This window comes from Amblyraja radiata, chromosome 6 (genome assembly GCF_010909765.2).
Source record: "Amblyraja radiata isolate CabotCenter1 chromosome 6, sAmbRad1.1.pri, whole genome shotgun sequence".
NCBI classification, from domain to species: domain Eukaryota; kingdom Metazoa; phylum Chordata; class Chondrichthyes; order Rajiformes; family Rajidae; genus Amblyraja; species Amblyraja radiata.
In genome coordinates, this window is record NC_045961.1 from 32,015,851 (window position 1) to 32,035,982 (window position 20,132).

The following is a 20,132-nucleotide window of genomic DNA, read 5'->3' on the forward strand; positions in this document are numbered from 1 at the left end:
GTAGCTGGGACATGTTGGCCGGTTTGTGCAAGTTAAGCCAAAGGGCCTGTTTCCACATTGTATCACTCTATGACTAAATCACGGATTATGTTTAAAAAACACTGTGGCTCATTCTCAATTAAATTTGTGCATCATCTTTCTTAATGGACAGGAAGTGATATGGAGTCCATAATCAGTAACATTGCTTAACTATGTTTATTAAGCAGATGGTGGATCCTACAATTGGTCATTTGTGCAATGGATCCCGGAGAATGCAATCAGGTCCGACTCTCCTGATTACTGAACTATTACCTTTATTGCAGTGCAACTTCATCACCACTGTCCTCAGTATGAATCACTGGTTGAACCTCATTGCTTTGGCTCCCACAAGGATGGTCATGTGGACGATAGTACGGGACAAACAAAACCCAATGCATTTCCAGAAATATCAATGCTTTCAGAGGAAGGAAAGAAAAACAAAGCTAGTAGCAACAAAATAATTCACACCATAACCCGTACCTCATTCAGACATATTTACCCTCTCTCATAAGCTTCGTAAAACTCCTCACAATTTCATGCAGAGTAGCTGCTCCACTAGTGGGATCAATGCCGCCAAAGACCCATGCATCACGGTGCCCACCCAGAATGACGTACCGATCTGCCAGAGCAAATTAAGACACAGGTTATTTCCTATTTCAAGAAACTTTCTTCAACTGCTATTTATACATGGCAGGCTGCAATTTTTGTATATTTATATATAGGAAAATGAAACTTGGGTCAATGCCTAAATCAGAGATCTCTTCATTCTGCTCATCTTAGAACTTCCAACACTGCGCACTTAGTTATGGCTAATTTACAATTCATTTGCCACAGGCGTTCAATATCTTACACTATAAAAGATATCCAGCAGTATAAAAACAAGTAAACTCAAAAATGTTAAAAATCCAATCAATTCAAATAACGTTGAATTCATTCATCACCTGGTTCCACTGCTCCCCGAATTTTGCCAATTACGTTGTAAATTCTTCTCACCTCATTCCTTGTGTGGACATGCATTTGGACTTTGCTAAAATTTAAAATAAATCTCTCAGCATTCAAGTTTAAAAAAAAAACATGTTCACATTAACTACCGTCATTAATGTATATCATACCCATCACCACAGATAAAGGTTCTGTCAATAGCTGAATATTTGGCTTGCAAGGATAGAATGATAGATGAGGGAAGCTTAATCTTAGAAAAGGTTTGGGCAGTAGAGTTTCAGATAAACTCATAAGTTTATGGAGACTGGAAAATGGAAGGCTGAAATTGCTAAACTTGGTGTTAGATGAAGGTTTAAGTGACCAACGGAAAGAGGTAGGATTAGAGATAGGCCATATAACTTGGGAAATCTTTGTTTTTTTGTTAACATGGTGAGGTGGCTTAGCAAACACAGCTTTGGGGTCTAAAGAAGAGCTCAGACGGTGATGAGCGACTCCTTGCAAGATGGGCAGTAGGATGGAATGGCTGTAGACCATGTGCAGTTTTGGCAAGACCTCAGTTGGTAGCTTCAGTCCATACACTATTTAACAGGAGGTAAACGTGCATGATTAGACATTAGCTGCAGTTACCCAACAATTCTAGTTTAACAATTAACAAAAGTAAGAACCAGGCAGAAGGAATGGGGGAAATAACTGATGCAGCTGTTGGTCCACGCCATCAACATTCAGTTACTAACAAGGCCATTAGTCATGACAGCCATACTGCAGATCTCCCTGGGTGAAATTTTCCCAAGGCAGTACAGGCAAGGATGGAACCTGGGCCTGGCGTTCAGTGCTGGGCTGCATATGTCTTGAGGTGTGAAGTTGGAAACAGATTGTAGGTGAACATGTTGCAGGTGAACATGTTGCAGGTGAACATGTGGAGGGGAGGGTTGGGGGAAAGAGTAAAAAATACAGTCAGGAAATCATCTGCCAGGTGATCGCTGGGTAGGGGACACTGAGGTGAGAAACTTTTTAAAAAGGATGTAGGGAAAGGAATTAATAGGCTTGCAAACTTTTCAGTACAGCACTTTGGGAGAAAAGCAGTATTGCTCTGGGCGCCCCAGAAAAACATGGCCCATGGCGCAGCGGTATAGTTGCTGCCTTACAGTGCCAGAGACCCGGGTTCAATCCTGACTACGGGTGCTGTCTGTGGAGTTCGTACATTCTCCATGTGACCACATGGGTTTTCTCTGGGTGCTCCAGTTTCCTCCCACACTCCAAATACGTACAGGTTTGTAGGTTAATTGGCTTCTGTGTAATTGTAAATCATCCCTAGTGTGTAGGATAGTCATAGTGTACAGGGTGATCGCTGGTCAGTGTACTCAGTGGGCTGAAGGACTTGTATTTCTAAAGACTACAGTCTAAATGTTCCTCAGCATGCTTCAAAAGGACTGCTGCGCAGTAGATGACATCATCTGACCTAGCTCTGGTGCCAGTGTTATGTTGGGGTCACAACACTGATTTACGACAGGTCGAATATTCCAGGTGACGTGAAGTGACCTAGAATTTACTATTATCGTATGTCGAGAACTTTTTTATTTAAAAAAAATGCAGAATGCTGGAATTGCAACACAACCCAATTGAATTTCACCCTCATCAACCAGGTCTACCACGGGAGTGGCAATGCTAGAGTTCTGACACACTATCCTGCTTTGGCCAGATTCCCTATGCCTTGGCCAACATCCAGCCCAAACCTCCAGGTGGACCATTCCCACACGCTGAGCACGACATTAGTGGGAATAAAGCATTGTCATACTTTTGCAAGAATACCTGGAAGAGCCCCTTTAAAAAGCTTTGGCTTATGAAATAAAAACAGAGAAGTGCTGCAGATACGTTTTTATTTTAGATTTCCAGCATCATTCCAGATGAATTGGATGCAGTCCAAGTAGAACATCGCACAGAGTTGCCCCAGTGCTCACCAAGTGTAAATCAATAAATCTTTATTTACAGGCTACAGAGTGGAGTCCCTTTTTGCAAAGCTTGTGGTCTCTTCTCAGATAGTAGTTGCAATAGGACACAAGCAGAGCATTCTGTTTGGAGATGCAATACTCTGTATTAATTAAATTCAGAGTAACATAGCCATTTATTGTAACCAGGAAGCCGCCATCATGTAATGATGGCTCTTTGGCTAAAAGTGGTATGTCGTGGGTTACAGTTAGGAACAGTGGTGCAAAGTCATTTTAGAAATAATTTACTGAACCTAGTGACTACTCCCAGGGAGACCTTCTCAATTAATGCACACCTTTGTTCAGTGGGGGCAAACAAGCATGACTCTTAGCCAGAGTCCAGAAGAAGTGAAATGAATGCACCAGCATTTTGCTGGCTGCGTGATATGAGAGCATCAATACATTTTCAAGGTTCTAATCAACAAAGTAAGAATCACAGTTGAGATTGGCCTTGCACATCTCATATGCCATCTGGTGTTGTTCACCTTGGTTCCAAGGCAAAGGAATTAAAATGGTGGCTGGATCCATTGAAACATTGAGCGATGGATTGAAGTTCCCCAAAGCACATTGATCTCTAATAATATTAATTGATTCTCTGCACTAAGACTGCATCCATCTTCCCCTGTGGTAGCCCTACTCCCATCCTTACCAACCTTGAAGCCCAGGTATATGACCTAATGTTGCGTGATGCCACATTTACCTCACTTGAACTATTAAAAAATGCTATGTCTCGTATATTTGTTCTAATATCTTCAAGAGCATAGTCCGTCCTTGTTACAATCACATTACATAGGAATCAAGATCCTCCTTTAATATTTGCTCCATCATTTGAAAAACCGTTGGGGCTGATTTCTTCTCATTTTTAAACTTTCTGTAGGCATATAGCTCATTGTGTGTGTGTTCATTATCAGATGATACTCTCTTGTTGGACTACTGTTAACTTGGGCACAGTGTGAGACAAGGCCAGTTTGGTCACAGCCAGTTCCATATAGTGATCCTGTAATATTGACAGTGAAAATAGCTCATAATTAATAATTTTATTTAGAGTGACATTATAATTATTGCATAACCACACATTGTTTGTCCAACTTCAACACTACCACAAGCCTAGTTACTTCTTCCCGGAGTCAGACATCAACCAACGACTCACTTTCAGCTTCCACAGCTTTTTCTCCACTATGTGTTAAGGGAATAAGGCAGTTGCTGGCCTTGGCGTCTTCAGGATAGAGATATGGGCTCTGTCCTCAATGATGCTGTATATGACCATTATCAAATTGACATTACACGTCCACATCGTCAAGTTGAAATATTCATAACCAATATCAATCCTGCATTGCAGACTTCTATATATAATTCAGTTCAATCATTGATGACTTCATCTGTTTTCCATCATGCTGAACCAAACACTTGATTTTCCCAATATTTCTGAGAATTTTTGCTGCATGATGATACTAATGGTGTTTTGCTGAATTCCTGCCAATATACATATCCCACACTATCACTGTGTGATATGCAGCTGTTCATGGTCAATCTCAGTTTGACACCATGCATTGTAATGGTGATTTAAAAATAGTTCTAGATTCTCACTCATCTGCCAGCTTTTGCAGTATTGTTATTCTCATGCATATCTCGAGTCAAGTTTATTGTCACCTGCACGGGTACAGTACAAAACCTTGCTTGCAGTAGCAACACAACCATATAAATCACAGGAGTATAAATGTGCAAAAATATAAATCTCACATAAATTACACATAGATTACACATATGTTCTGCAAGACAGTAGAAAAAAAGACTGCAGAAAAAACATTAGTGTACAACACAATTTAAATATTCAAGATTCAAGATTCAAGATACATTTAATTGTCACATGTGCCAGATGGCACAGTGCAATGAAATTCCCATACAGCCATACAATAAAAATAAAGAACACAACACACTATAGAATTTACATAAAACATCCCCACACAGCAGAATCAAAGTTTCCCACTGTGTGGGAAGGCACCAAAGTCAGTCTCTTCCTCCACTGTTCCTCGTGGTCAGGGCCTCCCCGTGCCCTCCGCAGTTGCACCTACGGGCGGCCCGATGTCCAGAACCGCTCGCCGGGGTGTTGTAAGTCCGACGTCGGGGCTGCGGGACGTCCTCAGCGGCGTGGACACAGAGTCGGCCCCCTCCTACCGGAGTCGGCGGCTTCCAAAGTCCGTAGGCCGCGCCGGGTGGAGACTGCTGCTGTAGGCCCTCTGCAAGGCGCCCCAGGACTCCACGATGACGGTCAGCGCCGCCCTCGTTGGAAGCTCTCCGCACCAGAGCTCCACGATGTTGGAGCAGCGGCTCAATGCTCCGGAGCTCCAAACGGCGACCCAGGTAGGCATCGCCCGCTCCACGGTGACTCCAGCGCTGCACTGCCGCTGTAGCAGCCCCGGTCCGGTTCCCGGTACCCGGCAGGAAAGGCCGCTCCGATCCAGCTGGTAGGCCGCGAGGTGGGGGGCGAGGACGCGACTCGGAGAAATAGTCGCGTCCCCGCCAGGAAGAGACTGGGAGACGGTTTCCCCCATACCCTGCCCCCCTCCCCCACATAGAAAAGTTAAAGTTTCCCCCTAAAACAGACATTGGACTAACTGAAAAAAAAAAGATAGAAATTACAGACTGCTGCCAGTGCAGCGCCCCCTAGAGATTGGCTAGTCTATGGTAAAGCAAGAGTGATCCATAGTGTTCAGTTGTCGATGAGGAATTAGGGTTGTGCGGATAGGTTCAAGACCTGACAGTTGCAGGAAAGTACCTATTCCTGAACTTAGTTAAGTGACTTCAAGCTTCTGTACCTTCTGCCTGATGGTTTCAGTGAGAAGGCGGAGAGGTCATATGGTGGGGATCCTTGATGATAGATACCACCTTCTTGAGACAATCAATCATGTTGATGCTATCGATGGTGTGGAGGGCTGAGCAGATCAAGCTACGCAGCGTCTTGCATTCTTGTGTATTGGAATTGCCATACCAGGCCATGATGCAACCAGTCAGATTACTTTCTACAAAAGATAGACACAAAATGCTGGAGTAACTCAGTGGGACAGGCAGCATATCTGGAGAGAAGGAATGGGTGACGTTTCGGGTCGAGACCCTTCTTCAAATTCTTATTTTGAAGAAGGGTCTCGACCCGAAACTCCGCCCATTCTTTCTCTCCAGAAATGTTGCCTGTCCCACTGAGTTACTCCAACATTTTGTGTCTATCTTCGATTGAAACCAGCATCTGCAGTTATTTCCTACTTACTTTCTACAGTATCTCTGAGGAAGTTTGTTGGTGTTATTGGTGAAACGTTGAATCTCTTTAAACTTCTTGGAAAGGATTAACGCTGGTGCATCTTCTTCATGATTATATTTATGTACTGTGAGATGTTAAAACCTAGGAATTTTAAGCTACTAACTCCTCCACCTATATTAGGCATCAATTCTTAATGCCAGCACAATAAATCAATTTATTTTTTATGCGTTGAAGTATTATGTAACTCAGAAGTATTAGGGAAATATCTGGTTCCGGTGGTGCGATGCTCTGCTAGCAGTCGCAAATCTTTTAGCTCCGCTGAAAAAATCGCGATTTCTCGCGTAAAAATCGGGTCTGGAGGTCGGGACCGTTTTTAAAAACCTACCGGAGCACCGGGTCGCTGTGCTGATGACTTCATCAGTAAGCGCCGTGAATTTAACGGAGGGAAACTCATTTTAAATGAAAAACACATCTCCAGGTCAGAGCCCACAGTGGAAAGCTACAAAACACCTGCTGAAGACTCAGAAACCTCAAGAAACTGCACAGCTGACCTCTGGAGTGGACTCTGGAATGGATACACGATCTAAGACTGAGATGACCACAAAAGAGAAACCCGAAATGGAGGAGATAAAGATCTCGGTAAGAGACTTGAGAAAGGACATTGAAACTGGAAATTTAAAAATGATGGAAAATATGGAAGCCGGTCATCAAAAAATCCTTGAGGGCATTGGTGCTCTACAAAAAAGAGTTGAGGATGTGCAAGAAGAATTAACGGGGAAAATTAATAAGGTGGCAGAAGAGACCACAGAGATGTTTGAGGCTGTGCATGAAACTGTTTCTGCAAATGTAACTGCGGTGAAAGATATGGAAGCTGTTGTGGAAGAGATGACCGGAGACATGCAGACGATGAAGTTAGAATTAGACAGCCTCAAGAGTCAACTAACAAAAGTCTCTGATAAATGTGTCGACCTCGAAGCTCGCTCAAGACGGCAAAATATACGAATACGTGGAGTAACAGAGGGAGCTGAGGGGGACAATGCCTGTGAGTTCACTGCCAATCTAATCAAACACGTACTCAAGCTACCTGAGGCACCTGTAATTGAAGTAGCACATCGACTACCCAGATTTAAACCAAGATCACAAGGAGACCAAGCCTATCCACGACAGATCATAATCAAACTTCGGGATATCTCAACAGTGGAAGAGCTGATGAAAAAAATTAAACACGGAGAGAAGATGATGTATAGAAATGATTCTATCAAACTCCTACGGGACTACCCTTATGAGATTGTGCAAAAGAGAAGAATGTTCTCACAGACAAGAGAAGCTCTTTACGGTGTCAAGGAAGTCATATGCGGAGTGTATTATCCGGCCAGGATGCGTATTACTTACAAGGGAGTTTCAAAAACATTTACTAATTCGGTAGCATCTCTTAAATATGCTCAAGAAATCGTGGCAGAACTCACAGCGTAGGAAAGAAAATTAATCACGGCACCAGTACGTTATGAACAAATTAACTTGCTTATTCCCTCAAAGAGAATATTAGAAGAAAAGAGAAATAACACCAATCTTTAAAAATTATTAAATGCAACAGCTTTTCCATGAGAAGTGTCTAGACATTATTATCTCCCCTTGGACATTGTGGAATTCAATTCAAGGACACTTTGTGTTCAAACGGGGAAAGACTGATAAACATGGGAGTAACGATCTGCTGAGCTGAATGGGGAAAACATTACAAGGACAAGTATCGCCTTACGATTTTATATAGTTTCACAAAATATAGAGAATTAATAATAATTAATAACTAACAATACTAATATAGAAATAGAAATGGAAACTAACTTGAGGTATATAATGGTAAAAATTGTAAAAATGCGTTGCCTGATATATAACGCAGACAAATGTAATCTTATGTGTTTCGCAGCTTGAGTGGGGAGGGGAGGAGACTCAGACACCTGGCATAATTCCAGGAGCCTGACTCTGGTTAACCCTTTCAGCGAACAGCTCACTATTAACAAAGCTAAAGCCGATTGTAAATAGTTAAAGTGAGGAATATAGGTAATTGAATATATGATTAGATTTGATAAGTCGGAATGAAACAAATATATATAGTGTAACTGGGTGAAATAGAACTAATTTGGAAATGGTATCGACCCCCTAGGTTTAGGGTAATAAAGGCAGCGGGGCTAACTTCATAACATCTACACCGGAAGCGGTATGTCGAATCCCACGGACGAGTGGGACACTCACTACAGTGTCGAATACTCAGACACTGTAAATTTATTTGTTCTATTTTTTTTTTTAATCACAATAGGTCACATCTATGTGCTTCTTTTTCAAGGAAAATCGCGGAAGGGAGCTACCAAAGAAGTCTATAATATAAACGCCCCCCAAATAACCAGAGTCCTGAGGTATGGACGCACCGCAATAAATAAGGACATTAAAATTGGTAAAAATGCATGACGACAATCAAAAGAAAATGGGAGGAATCACACTATGTAGTTGGAATATAAGGGGTATTAATGAACCTATTAAAAGGGGCAAGATACTAGCTCAGTTGAAATCATACAACACGGACATTTCGTTTCTACAAGAAACGCATCTTAAACACCAAGATCAGACGAGACTGAGGGCGAACTGGATAGGCCAAACATTTCACTCTTCATTCACTTCCAAATCTAGAGACACTGCAATCATTATTCGTAAAGGAATACCATTTAAATCAAAGAATATTATATCAGATAAGGAAGGGAGATACCTTATAGTAACAGGAGAAATCAATACTACGCCAATTACGCTGGTAAACATTTATGCGCCCAATTTTGATCATCCTCAATTTTTTTATAACATTTTGAATATAATTGCAGAATTTAATTATCAAAATGTTATAATTGGAGGAGACTTCAACTGTGTTTTAGACCCGTATCTAGATAAATCGATGCAAAAACAAAGAGGTAACATGAAATCTAAAACCAGTGAACTCTTACATACATATATAAAACACACAAATATAGCAGACGTTTGGAGGATTGCAAACCCGACGGGAAGGGATTATTCGTTTTATTCAACGGTACATAAAACATACTCACGTGTAGACTATTTCCTAGTGGATACAAAATTAATTCCGCATACTATGAACCCTAAATACCACATCAATGCGTACTCAGACCACTCTCCGTTAACTTTTGTTTTAAAATTAGAAGGAATGTCTATGAATAAATCGTTCTGGAGGTTTAACTCGCAAATTTTAAAAGACCCACAAGGGAGTATATATCTAAAAAAACAGATGGACCTATTTTTTGAGATAAATGATACACCAGATATATCCCCCACGCTATTATGGGAATCCTTCAAAGCATTTATTAGAGGAGTCATTATTTCATTTCAAGCTTTTCAAAATAAAAAGAATAAGAATGAACAAAGACATTTAGAAGAACAAATAAAACAATTAGATACAGATAATGCTAAAGATCCAACTATGGATAAACATAATAAAATTCTACTATTGAAATTCAAGCTAAACAAATTGTTGTCAGAGAAAGTTATAACACTATTTCAAATTATTAAGCAAGAACATTTTGAATTTGGGGACAAACCCCACAAACTTTTAGCACACCAATTGAAAAAATGGGAAAAAGAGAATGCAATACTAAAGATTAAATCAGATAGAGGGGAATTATTAACACTACCCAAGGATATCAATAAAAGATTTGCTCAATTTTACCTGAATCTATATACATCTAAAACGTCAATAGACAATAATAAAGTCTCAGAATTTCTGGATAATTGTAATCTCCCTCAATTAGAACTGAGGGAACAAGAGGAACTGGGAGCACAAATTACTTCTAAGGAGATAGAAGACACAATAAACACACTTAAGAATGGAAAAACACCAGGACCAGACGGATTCAGTAACGAATTCTATAAATCCTTTTACGACATAGTTACTCCACGCCTACAGAAAATGTATACATATGCTTTTAAAGAGCAAAGATTACCTGAAACATTAGCAGAATCAACGATCACACTAATACTTAAAAAAGATAAAAATAGAGAAGAGCCAGGATCATATAGAGCTATTGCTCTGTTAAATACGGATCAAAAAATAATAGCGAAAACACTAGCTAGAAGACTAAGCAGGTATGTTAGTAGATTAATAAATGAGGATCAAACAGGATTTATACCTAAGAGACACTCATTCAATAATTTGAGACGCTTGCTTAACATAATGCACTCACATAAATCTCATGACCAAGAGTTATCTATCATTTCACTGGATGCAGAAAAAGCGTTTGATCAAGTAGTATGGGATTATATGATTAAAGTATTGCAAAAATTCCAAATGGGAGAGAACTTCATCGCATGGATAAAATTATTATATAACAAACCCACGGCTAGAATACTAACTAATAATATACTATCCACAAAATTTGAATTATCAAGGGGTAATAGACAAGGATGTTCATTATCACCGCTGTTATTTGCTTTGGTAATTGAACCCCTTGCTGAAAAAATAAGAACACACCCGGATATTTATGGTTATAATACAAAACACTCAAATAACATAATATCTTTATACGCCGATGATGTACTATTGTACATCACAAAACCACAAATGAGTATACCAAACATATTAAATTTAATTGAGGACTTTGGATCCTTCTCAGGATATAGAATAAACTGGAACAAAAGTGAAATTATGTCGATAAAACCAAAAGACTCAACACACCTCCGGAAATTCCCCTTTAAAATAGCCACAGAAAAATTCAAATATTTGGGAATTGAAATTACTAGAAACTACCATGATATGTTTAAAGCCAATTATAATCCGTTACTTAAAAAACTAAATAATTTGATTAAATTCTGGAAAACACTTCCAATGTCCCTAATAGGCAGAATAAACACTATAAAAATGATCTTTCTACCACAAATCCTATACCTATTTCAATCAATACCTATATATCTCCCAAAAAAAGTTTTTCAAAAAATTGGATTCAGACATTACAAATTTTATATGGCATTATAAATCCCATAGAATACAAAGAGCACACCTTAATAAACGAAAAGAGCTGGGTGGTCTAGCGCTCCCCAACTTTATGTATTATAATTGGGCAGTAAATATTAAAAATATGATTCACCTGCTGGACAATTCTGCCCAGCAGGTGGACTGGATTGTAATGGAAAGAGAGGGCTGCTCTCCGTATAATATAGGAGCGACTCTCCTCTCACCAATACATCTGAGTAACAAAAATTATAATAAAAATCCAATTATACATAGCACAATTAGAACATGGAAACAAATAAAACAGAACCTAAAATTAAGAAACCTATCTCTTTTAATACCAATAGTTAATAATCCATCGTTTAAACCATCAATTATAGACAAATCATTTATACAATGGGAAAGAATGGGAATCAAAACGCTCGGAGATCTGTATGAATTGGGAAAATTACTATCATTTCAACAACTACAACTGAAATATAATTTGAAAAATAATCAATATTTTAAATATCTTCAAATTCGTGATTATCTGAAAAAATACACAAAAGACTATCATAATATGCCTACAGACTTACTGGATGAAGCAGTGAAGACAAAGGCGAAATCAGCTAATCTAATATCGTACCTATATAACATCATCTTAAACATAGAAATACCCACAACTGATGGAATTAGAAGAGACTGGGAACAAGAATTAGCTATAAAAATTTCAAAAGAGAGCTGGGATAATCATGCATACATATATAAAAAACATGCAAACAGGTGCATAAATGTTCGATCAACGTACGACATACTCTCATTCAATTCAAAACATTACATAGACTATATTATTCAAAAACTAAAATAAATAAATTCTTCCCTAATGTCTCACCCATCTGTGATAAATGTCTGTGTCAAGAAGCTACCATAGCGCATTCTTTTGTTTTTTGTACAAAAATACAAAAATTCTGGAATGAAATATTTGACATCTTTACAAAATTAATTAAAATAAAACTGGTACCAAAACCAGAATGGATTATTTTTGGAATATCGGAAGGTAACCCTGAACTAAACGTGTTTCAGAAGAATTTACTCAATTATGGGCTAATAATGGGGAAAAAAGCTTATATTTAAATTCTGGAAAAATGCACCCACACCAACAATAAAAATGTGGATATCAGATATGTTTGAAACACTACATCTGGAATTGATTGATTGATTGATTATACCTTTAATAATCCTTTACAGGAAATTACAGTGCCACGACAGCTTCAAGACAGACATAACACCACACATTTCCTCAAATAGCTTCCATACTTAACAAGTTAAAATACAAGTTAAAATACAAGTTAAAATACAATTAATGAAAAAAAGTGCAGTTATTTATGCGCATTATATAACCTTATAGCAGCTGGTAAACAGGACTTCCTATGTCTCTCAGTTTTGCACATTGGTGCAATCAGTCTCTGACTGAAGATGCTGCTCTTGATCACCTTCAGGGCATGGAGTGGGTGAGTGGGGTTGGTCATTATTGAACCCAGTTTGTTCAGAGTTCTGGCCTCTGCCACCTGCTGGACCGTTCGTTGCTCAGCCCCGACCACTGAGCCGGCCTTCCTGATCAGCTTGTCCAGTCTGTTTTTGTCCGCTATGCGGGCGCCATCTCCCCAACAGGCCACAGCAAAAAACAGAGCACTGGCCACCACTGAATGGTAGACACTGCACAGTAGGGGTTGGCAGATGTTAAATGACCTCAGCCTCCTTAAAAAATACAGTCGGCTTTGTCCCTTCCTGTACACCGCCTCCATATGACACTTCCAGTCCAGCTCACTGTCAAGCTGCACACCAAGGTACCTGTGGTTAGCGACCACCTCCACCTCAGTGCCCTTAATGGTGATTGGTGTTGCTTGAGTCCTCCTCCTCCCCCTCCTGAAGTCCACAACTATCTCCTTGGTTTTTGTGGTGTTAAGATGGAGGTTATTGTGTGCACTCCACTCCACAAAGTTACTTATTATGTCTCTATACTCCTCCTCATTGCCCCCTTTAATGAGGCCGACAACAGCTGTGTCATCCGAAAATTTCTGCAAAAAGCAGCTGTTGGTGTTATATTGGAGATCCGCTGTGTAGATGGTAAACAGGAATGGAGCCAGCACAGTTCCTTGTGGAGCCCCTGTGCTGCTCAAGATGGTGCTTGAGACATTGTTCTGTAGGCGCACGTACTGTGGTCTGAGGGAAAGGTAATCCAAACACCACAGTACCAGTGATGGATCCACTTTCATCTTCTCCATCTTCTGGAAGAGATGAGATTCCTCTTAGCAGGCAAAGCAGACCAATTCCAAAAGACGTGGTGTACGTTTTTGGAACTATTACAAGCATGAGGTGCAATAGTAATTTTTTTCATAAATAAATAAATTAATAAATAGGTGGTACCAGGATCTGCCAACAAAAACAACAACAAAAACAGACTTGGTTGGGAGTTCCCTTTCTGCGGAGTTTAATGTTATAATAGAGCGATTGTTTCTCCTTTCTTTTTCCTTCTTTTCTAGGGACTACTTTCTTTCTTTCTTTACTTCCTTCTCTAACTTCTTTTCTAAGGGGCTTTCTTTTCTCAACACTCTCTTGCACCTTCACGACTCTTGCGCACTTTCCTTACTTTCTTTACTTCTATCTTTTTCTTAAAGCTTAAAAAATAAAGCGGTACAAAAAAATGTATTAAGACATATGTGTTGTGTATTATTGTAACTTACCGTACTTCTAATTAAAAAAAATTTTTTAAAAAGATGTATTAGGGAAACAAATCCATTTATCACAATAGTCCAAACTCAACTGTCAGATGAAATAAAAACAATGGTGAAAATAGATAATGCTTTAAGTAATGGCAACCGCAATGAATTTCACCCCACACCAATACTCATATGGCACAGTTACTGTTTGGTATAGTCGCATTGGTGTAGTTTGGTCTAGGTGCTGCTTAATTATTTTCATTTTATCTCAACATTACATTCATAATCCCATCTCTTGGAACAATGCCATGGGAACTTAGGGACCAAACAGCACTTTTAGATAGTCTCTTGCACATGTTACTTTACATTCCTGATGTTTAAATTGCCCTCAGAATGCGTTTTCATTGCACTTCTTTTGAGATTGTTACTAACATTATGAAATACAACACCCTGAGATTTGAGTTCCTCAATACAACAGTGACAAATGTAGTTACAATGCAATACAATTAGGAGAGGGCAATTAGGATGTCAGTCAATCATAGGAAACATCTGGGACTTTGCAGTCCACCCCTTTATTTACCATGCACAATGACTCACTGTGAGGAGTAATTGTCCTTGAAGCCAGGTCCAATGTTGTAAGAAACATTCAGTTGTCCTTTCCATTCACTGGGGGCTGGAGTTCCTCCCATATGTCTATTGAAGAGAGTAAGCAATGAAATTAAACAAAAATAGCTGTTACACAACTGTTTTATAACTTAAAACAAATCCATTGCCATGGCTCACTACTGGCAGTTTTTGCAAATATTCTGCTGCCTGCTAAGCGATGACATGGAAACCGATTCCACCCTTTCTAGTATTTCCTCTTTATCGACGGTTACCTCTTTCAATATCCTCCACATACTGTGTCTTTGACAAAGTCCATTCCCTAGATAAACAGGATCTCATTTAGGATCTCCGTCCTTGATGAGAAGATATCTCTTTTGATCCTGAATTGTTTACACCTCTCTTTTCATTTTTTTTACTGTCAATATGTCTTTGGAAGAACTTTAGAATCCCTTTTATGTCAGCCATCAACATTCTCATTTTATCCTTTTGCTCCTGATGTTGCCTTTCCTTCCCCACTGTAATTTAACACATACTCTCTAATTCTGCTGCTTCCTCCACTGTATGTGGGAGCTTAGGAATTCTGGGTTTTGAGTTCCATTTCCTCTTAAAGGGATCAATGTACCTGATCTATAGCCAAATTATCTCATCTTTAAAAAACCTGCCAATTAGTCCATATTCTCTCTGGCAATTTTGAGCGTGTGAGCGATGTCAAAATATATTCTCCATTAACACGGCAAATTAAATCTGTCCAATTACTATCCAATGTGACACGTACCAATGCTCAGATTTGGTTTCAACAGGACCATTCGATTTGGATGTAAGCGTAGATGGGTTGGTTATTAAGTTTGCAGATCACACCAAAATTGATGGAGCTGCAGATATTGAGGAAGGCTGTCAAAGAATAGATCATTTACAGATATGGACAGCGGAATGGCAGAGGAAGCCATCTCTGACATTGATATACAGAGCAACCTTGGGGACCATGTCTGTGGCCCCATGAACGAGGCAACATAAATTGATTTGGTGGTAAAGAAGGCATATGGTATGTTGGTAAGTCAAGGCATTGAGTATAACAGTCAGGAAGTTATGTTGCAGTTTTACAATACTTTGGCAAGGCTGCAATTGGAATATTATGCGCGGAGGTGATCGTCACATTGTGAGAAGGATATGGCGGTTTTGGAGAAGGTGCATTAGTTGTTTACCAGAATGCTGCCTGGATTAGAGGGTACTACAAGGGGAGGTAGGACAAACTTGAATTATTTTCTCTGGTGCATTGGAGGTTGAGGGGACAACCTGATAAAATATACAAAATTATGAGAGGCATGGGCAAGGTATCAATCAGAACCTTTCTCTCGGGGTTAAATGGCAAATACCAGAAGGTATAGCTTTAAGAGGGGGAAAAAAAATAAAGGAGATGTGCAGAGCACTTTTTCTTTTAAACACTGAGAATGGAACATGATGCCATGGGTGGTGGAGGAAGAAAATATGATAGTGGTGTTTCAGATTTTAGCTAGCACGTGGATACACAGGGAATGGTGGGGTATGGCTAACATGCATGCAGAGGCATTACATTCAGCATTGACATTTTGGGCCAAAGGACCTAATCCTGTAGAAACAAGGAATTGCAGTTGCTGGTATACACAATAGGACACAGAATACTGGAGTAACTCAGTGAGTCAGGCAGCATCTCTGGAGAACATGGATAGGTGACGTTTCAGGTTGGGACCCTTCTTGATCCTGTGCTGCACAGTTCTATGTTTAAACAATATTGTAGCCTAGGTCAAAGCATGGACAGAGGAGCAGTATTTTAAAAGCAAGATAAAAGCAAATACTCTAAGCATCAAGATAGCATCTGATCGGGTGCAGAACAAGGAACACTCGTTCTATTCAGCCCCAGGAGATATTTGCAGGAGTCTTTTTTGGGACAAAACCCTGGGTACAACCATCTTCAGCTGTTTCATCAGCAACATTTCATTCAAAAGATCGGAAATAGCGATGTTTACTGTCTTCAATTCTATACAGTTTGCAATGGCTCAGATGAGCAATGAAGCTAATTATATGCAGCAAAACTAAGAGTGCATTTTTTTTTTTTAATCAGCTGAAAAATAGCAAATGATGTTTGATTCTCTCAAGCTCAAGGCATCCAGGGACAGTCTAACTATCCATTGTTGACATTCAATGGCATTATCGTGAACAAAATCCAAACCATCAAGATCCTGGGCAGTCACAACTGAGAAGAGACACTTGAGCCTCTGAAAGACCAACCACCAATACTGTGGCTGAAAATCCACCACAGATGTTAAATATTCTGCAGTGATCCTCTTCTCAAAGTTTGTCCACCATCTTCCTGACACAAGACAGGAGACAGATGGAATACACTGTCATTGGTTCAACGTGTGCAGCTCCAATAACACTCAAGTAGCTTAAAATCATCCAGAACAAGGCTGCACATGTAATTAGTATGCCATCCACACAAATCCTGCCAACTGTACCATCTAGTAGAACAATGTCAGCAGCACTTTCATCAAGCAGGTTATTACTGTCCAAGGCAACAACTTTCTCAAGAGTAACTGAGGTCAGTCACTAAATGCTGGATTTGCCAGCGTTACATCCCATAAATGAATCTGAAAGCATCTACGGGTAGTCAAGGCCGTTTTCACCAATCATTTTTCATCAATGTCTTACAGAGGCCACGATTACATTCTCAAGGCAATTTCTTAATTTGATAAAATATAGGAAGAACTCTCATTTAGCAAGTATGACCTGGTTAAATCTTTCAAATTTGCAGGAATTCTTATTGTGTCTGTAAAACAAACATCTACATTTCTAGTACCAGGTACCACAATTATTAAAAACATGTGAATAGACTGTGCTTTTGGAACATGCTTTAAGACTATTTGTTTTTTATGGACACAATAGTCATGTGCAATGAGAAATTGCTTGTAGAATTCAGAAACACACCATACATGTAGTTTTTCAAATAATACATGCATTGCTTGCTTTTGATGTAATCAAATTCAGTACAACAAAAATGTCTGCTGGCATTAAGGTCACATCACTAATTAACCTATTAATCTGGCAGCCCCATAGCAGAAGTGTCCACGTCGCGGGGCTAGAAACTGGACATTTCCTGATCTAATTCTGCTACCACCATCATTTATTGCAACAAGTGATGGCTCCCACTGATTGTCGCTGGAAGCTTGTGTCCTTTTCAGGACGGACGATGACAGTGATGTCAACCTTTGAAAGATGGAAGATGGACATGAAAGAAGAAGATTAATCTGGAAATACTACTAATCTGTGAGTGCGAATTGAAATCCTACATTTGTAGTGTAGAACATCTGACCCAGTTTTGTAATAACTTTAGACAACTTTCAAACAACTTACCGCAGCAACTGTTCCGCATCTTGATAGCTGATTGGATGAACAGGAATTTCGGGAAGGCCAATAGCTACATCCAATCTGAATGCATATTCTGAAGATAAGGAAAAATCTATACTGTTAAAAATATATATTCCTTTCAAAAACATCTGATCTATTTTGAGCTACTTTTTGACAATTTATTATTGACCTTGGTAATAATCTTACATGATTATTAAATGTCTGCTTTCAATTAAAGTCCTCAAAAATAATATTTCAGATCCATTATACAAGTAACATCGGCACCAAGTTTTGTTAGTATACAAGTCAATGATTATTCAAAAGAAAATTGTGTTTATTTTTGAAAGGGCTTTAATTTAAACAAAAAAATACTAAACTGACAGGATTTTCTATTAATTTCTTTACATTCATGCACTGATTTACACTCAAAAATAAGATTAGACAATCAATTGATCTTTGGATAATGTGAATTAATCAATATAGTGTTTGTACAGGAACGTGGCATTGAATTAAAAATACTTCAGCCATCATCTTATTCCAGGGCAGAGCAATGCATGGAGTGCTGAATGGCTTAGTCCCACTTCTATGTATTTGCATACATATGTTATCATCTCATTACAGCTTGTATATTTTCTGAATCACATCTTAGAATATTTTGTTGTGCATTGATCATGATACAAATTCAATGCTCCCTTACAGAGATTTATGAACCTATTACAATTCAATTACTATGTTTTCTTCTTCTACCACCATGTATATATATATGCTTGTAATATACATTTTATCCTGTACAAACACTATATTGATTAATTCACATTATGCAAAGATCAATTGATTGTCTAATCTTATTTTTGCCTTACTCTTGAATGTAAATCAGTGCATGAATGTAAAGAAATTAATAGAAAATCCTGTCAGTTTGGTGTTTTTTTGTTTAAATTAAAACCCTTTAAAAAATAAACACAATCTTCTTTTGAATAATCATTGACTTGTATACTAACAAAACTTACATCAATGGCCACAGTTACAGATCTACCTGCAACTGGAAATTATTTATTCTTATCTATTCAACCAAGCTTCCTCATAAATTTGATTTAAATTATTAACAACTTCTCTGTTCTGACGAGAACACCAATTTCTCCATTCCATCCATTTAACGGGTCTCTCATCCCTGGTATTATTATCGTCCATCTTCTGTATACTTTCTTCTGCGCCTTGATAGCCTTGTAAGATTCTGGTGTCCAGAAATACACAATCGAACTGAGACCTAGCCAATAATTTACAAGGGTTTTAAGTGCTTAGCCTATCTATTTTGCTTTGGAACTCAATTGTTTTATTTTTTCAGCCAAGAATCCCATAAGTGTCCTAACAGCCTCATCAACAGGTGCCGCAATCTTTCAATAATTTGCATGCTTGTACTCAATTTTTTTTCTTTTTCTGCACCTCTGCAAAAATATACCTTTCAGTTGAAATTAGTGTTTCTCCTTTCCCTTGCTTGTCAAATATCCCATGTACATTTTACCAATCTTTATCTCCCCAGAAGCCAGATAATATTCTCCACAGATTTTACCGCACTTTCAGGTGTTCTGCATATTTCAAAGATAGGCACAAGAAGCTGGAGTAACTCAGTGGGTCAGCCAGCATCTCTGGAAAGAAGGAATAGGTGACATTTCGGGTCGAGACCTTTATTCAGACCCCTATATACAAGTATAGTGAATACAAAATATTGAAAACATATTTCAACACCTATACACAAGTCTTGGTAATTATTTAGAGGGAGTAATCCTAGTAGTAATCCCTGGAAGACATCTTAACGTACCTCCATCCAATCTGATATCATACCTCTGTTACCTGTCCCTTAGCTAGTTTTGTAGTAATTCCCCAAGTGCCCCTTTAAATCAATTCTGCTAAGAAATCTTTTATGTGATGCTTTGTTATATATTTTCTGAAAGTCCATAGACATCAACTACATCACCATCACTACTTATTTTTCCTACCATTTAGGTCTTTACTTTGTTTAAGCACTTGCTGAACAATATAATTATGAACTTGTCAACATCCTTGTATACAAATTAAATTTGGTGACAATACTATTCATATGATTGATTTTATTGTTATTATTGAGGAATTTATTTAGTGTGTTATTATTGCGGAATTTATGTAAAAAGATGCCAGAGATGAAATATTTAGAGTTATTTTCCTGAATTAAGCAATTTTGTTTAATTTCTATTTCTTGGTTTGACCAGCTT

The 20,132-nt window shown here is 38.7% G+C and overlaps 1 protein-coding gene across 2 annotated transcripts in view; it reads right to left on the reverse strand.

The window, feature by feature from the left end:
- The window catches only part of folh1b (folate hydrolase 1B), a 76,485-nt gene that overhangs the window by 35,590 nt on the left and 20,763 nt on the right, over window positions 1-20,132 (reverse strand). For both annotated transcript variants that reach the window (XM_033022447.1, XM_033022448.1), the window contains 4 exons: window positions 17,893-17,980; window positions 14,497-14,592; window positions 960-1,045; window positions 518-637 (listed from right to left, as the gene is read on the reverse strand). In XM_033022447.1, the coding sequence (XP_032878338.1) occupies window positions 518-637; window positions 960-1,045; window positions 14,497-14,592; window positions 17,893-17,980 (390 nt within the window). The remainder of the gene's footprint in view (window positions 1-517; window positions 638-959; window positions 1,046-14,496; window positions 14,593-17,892; window positions 17,981-20,132) is intronic.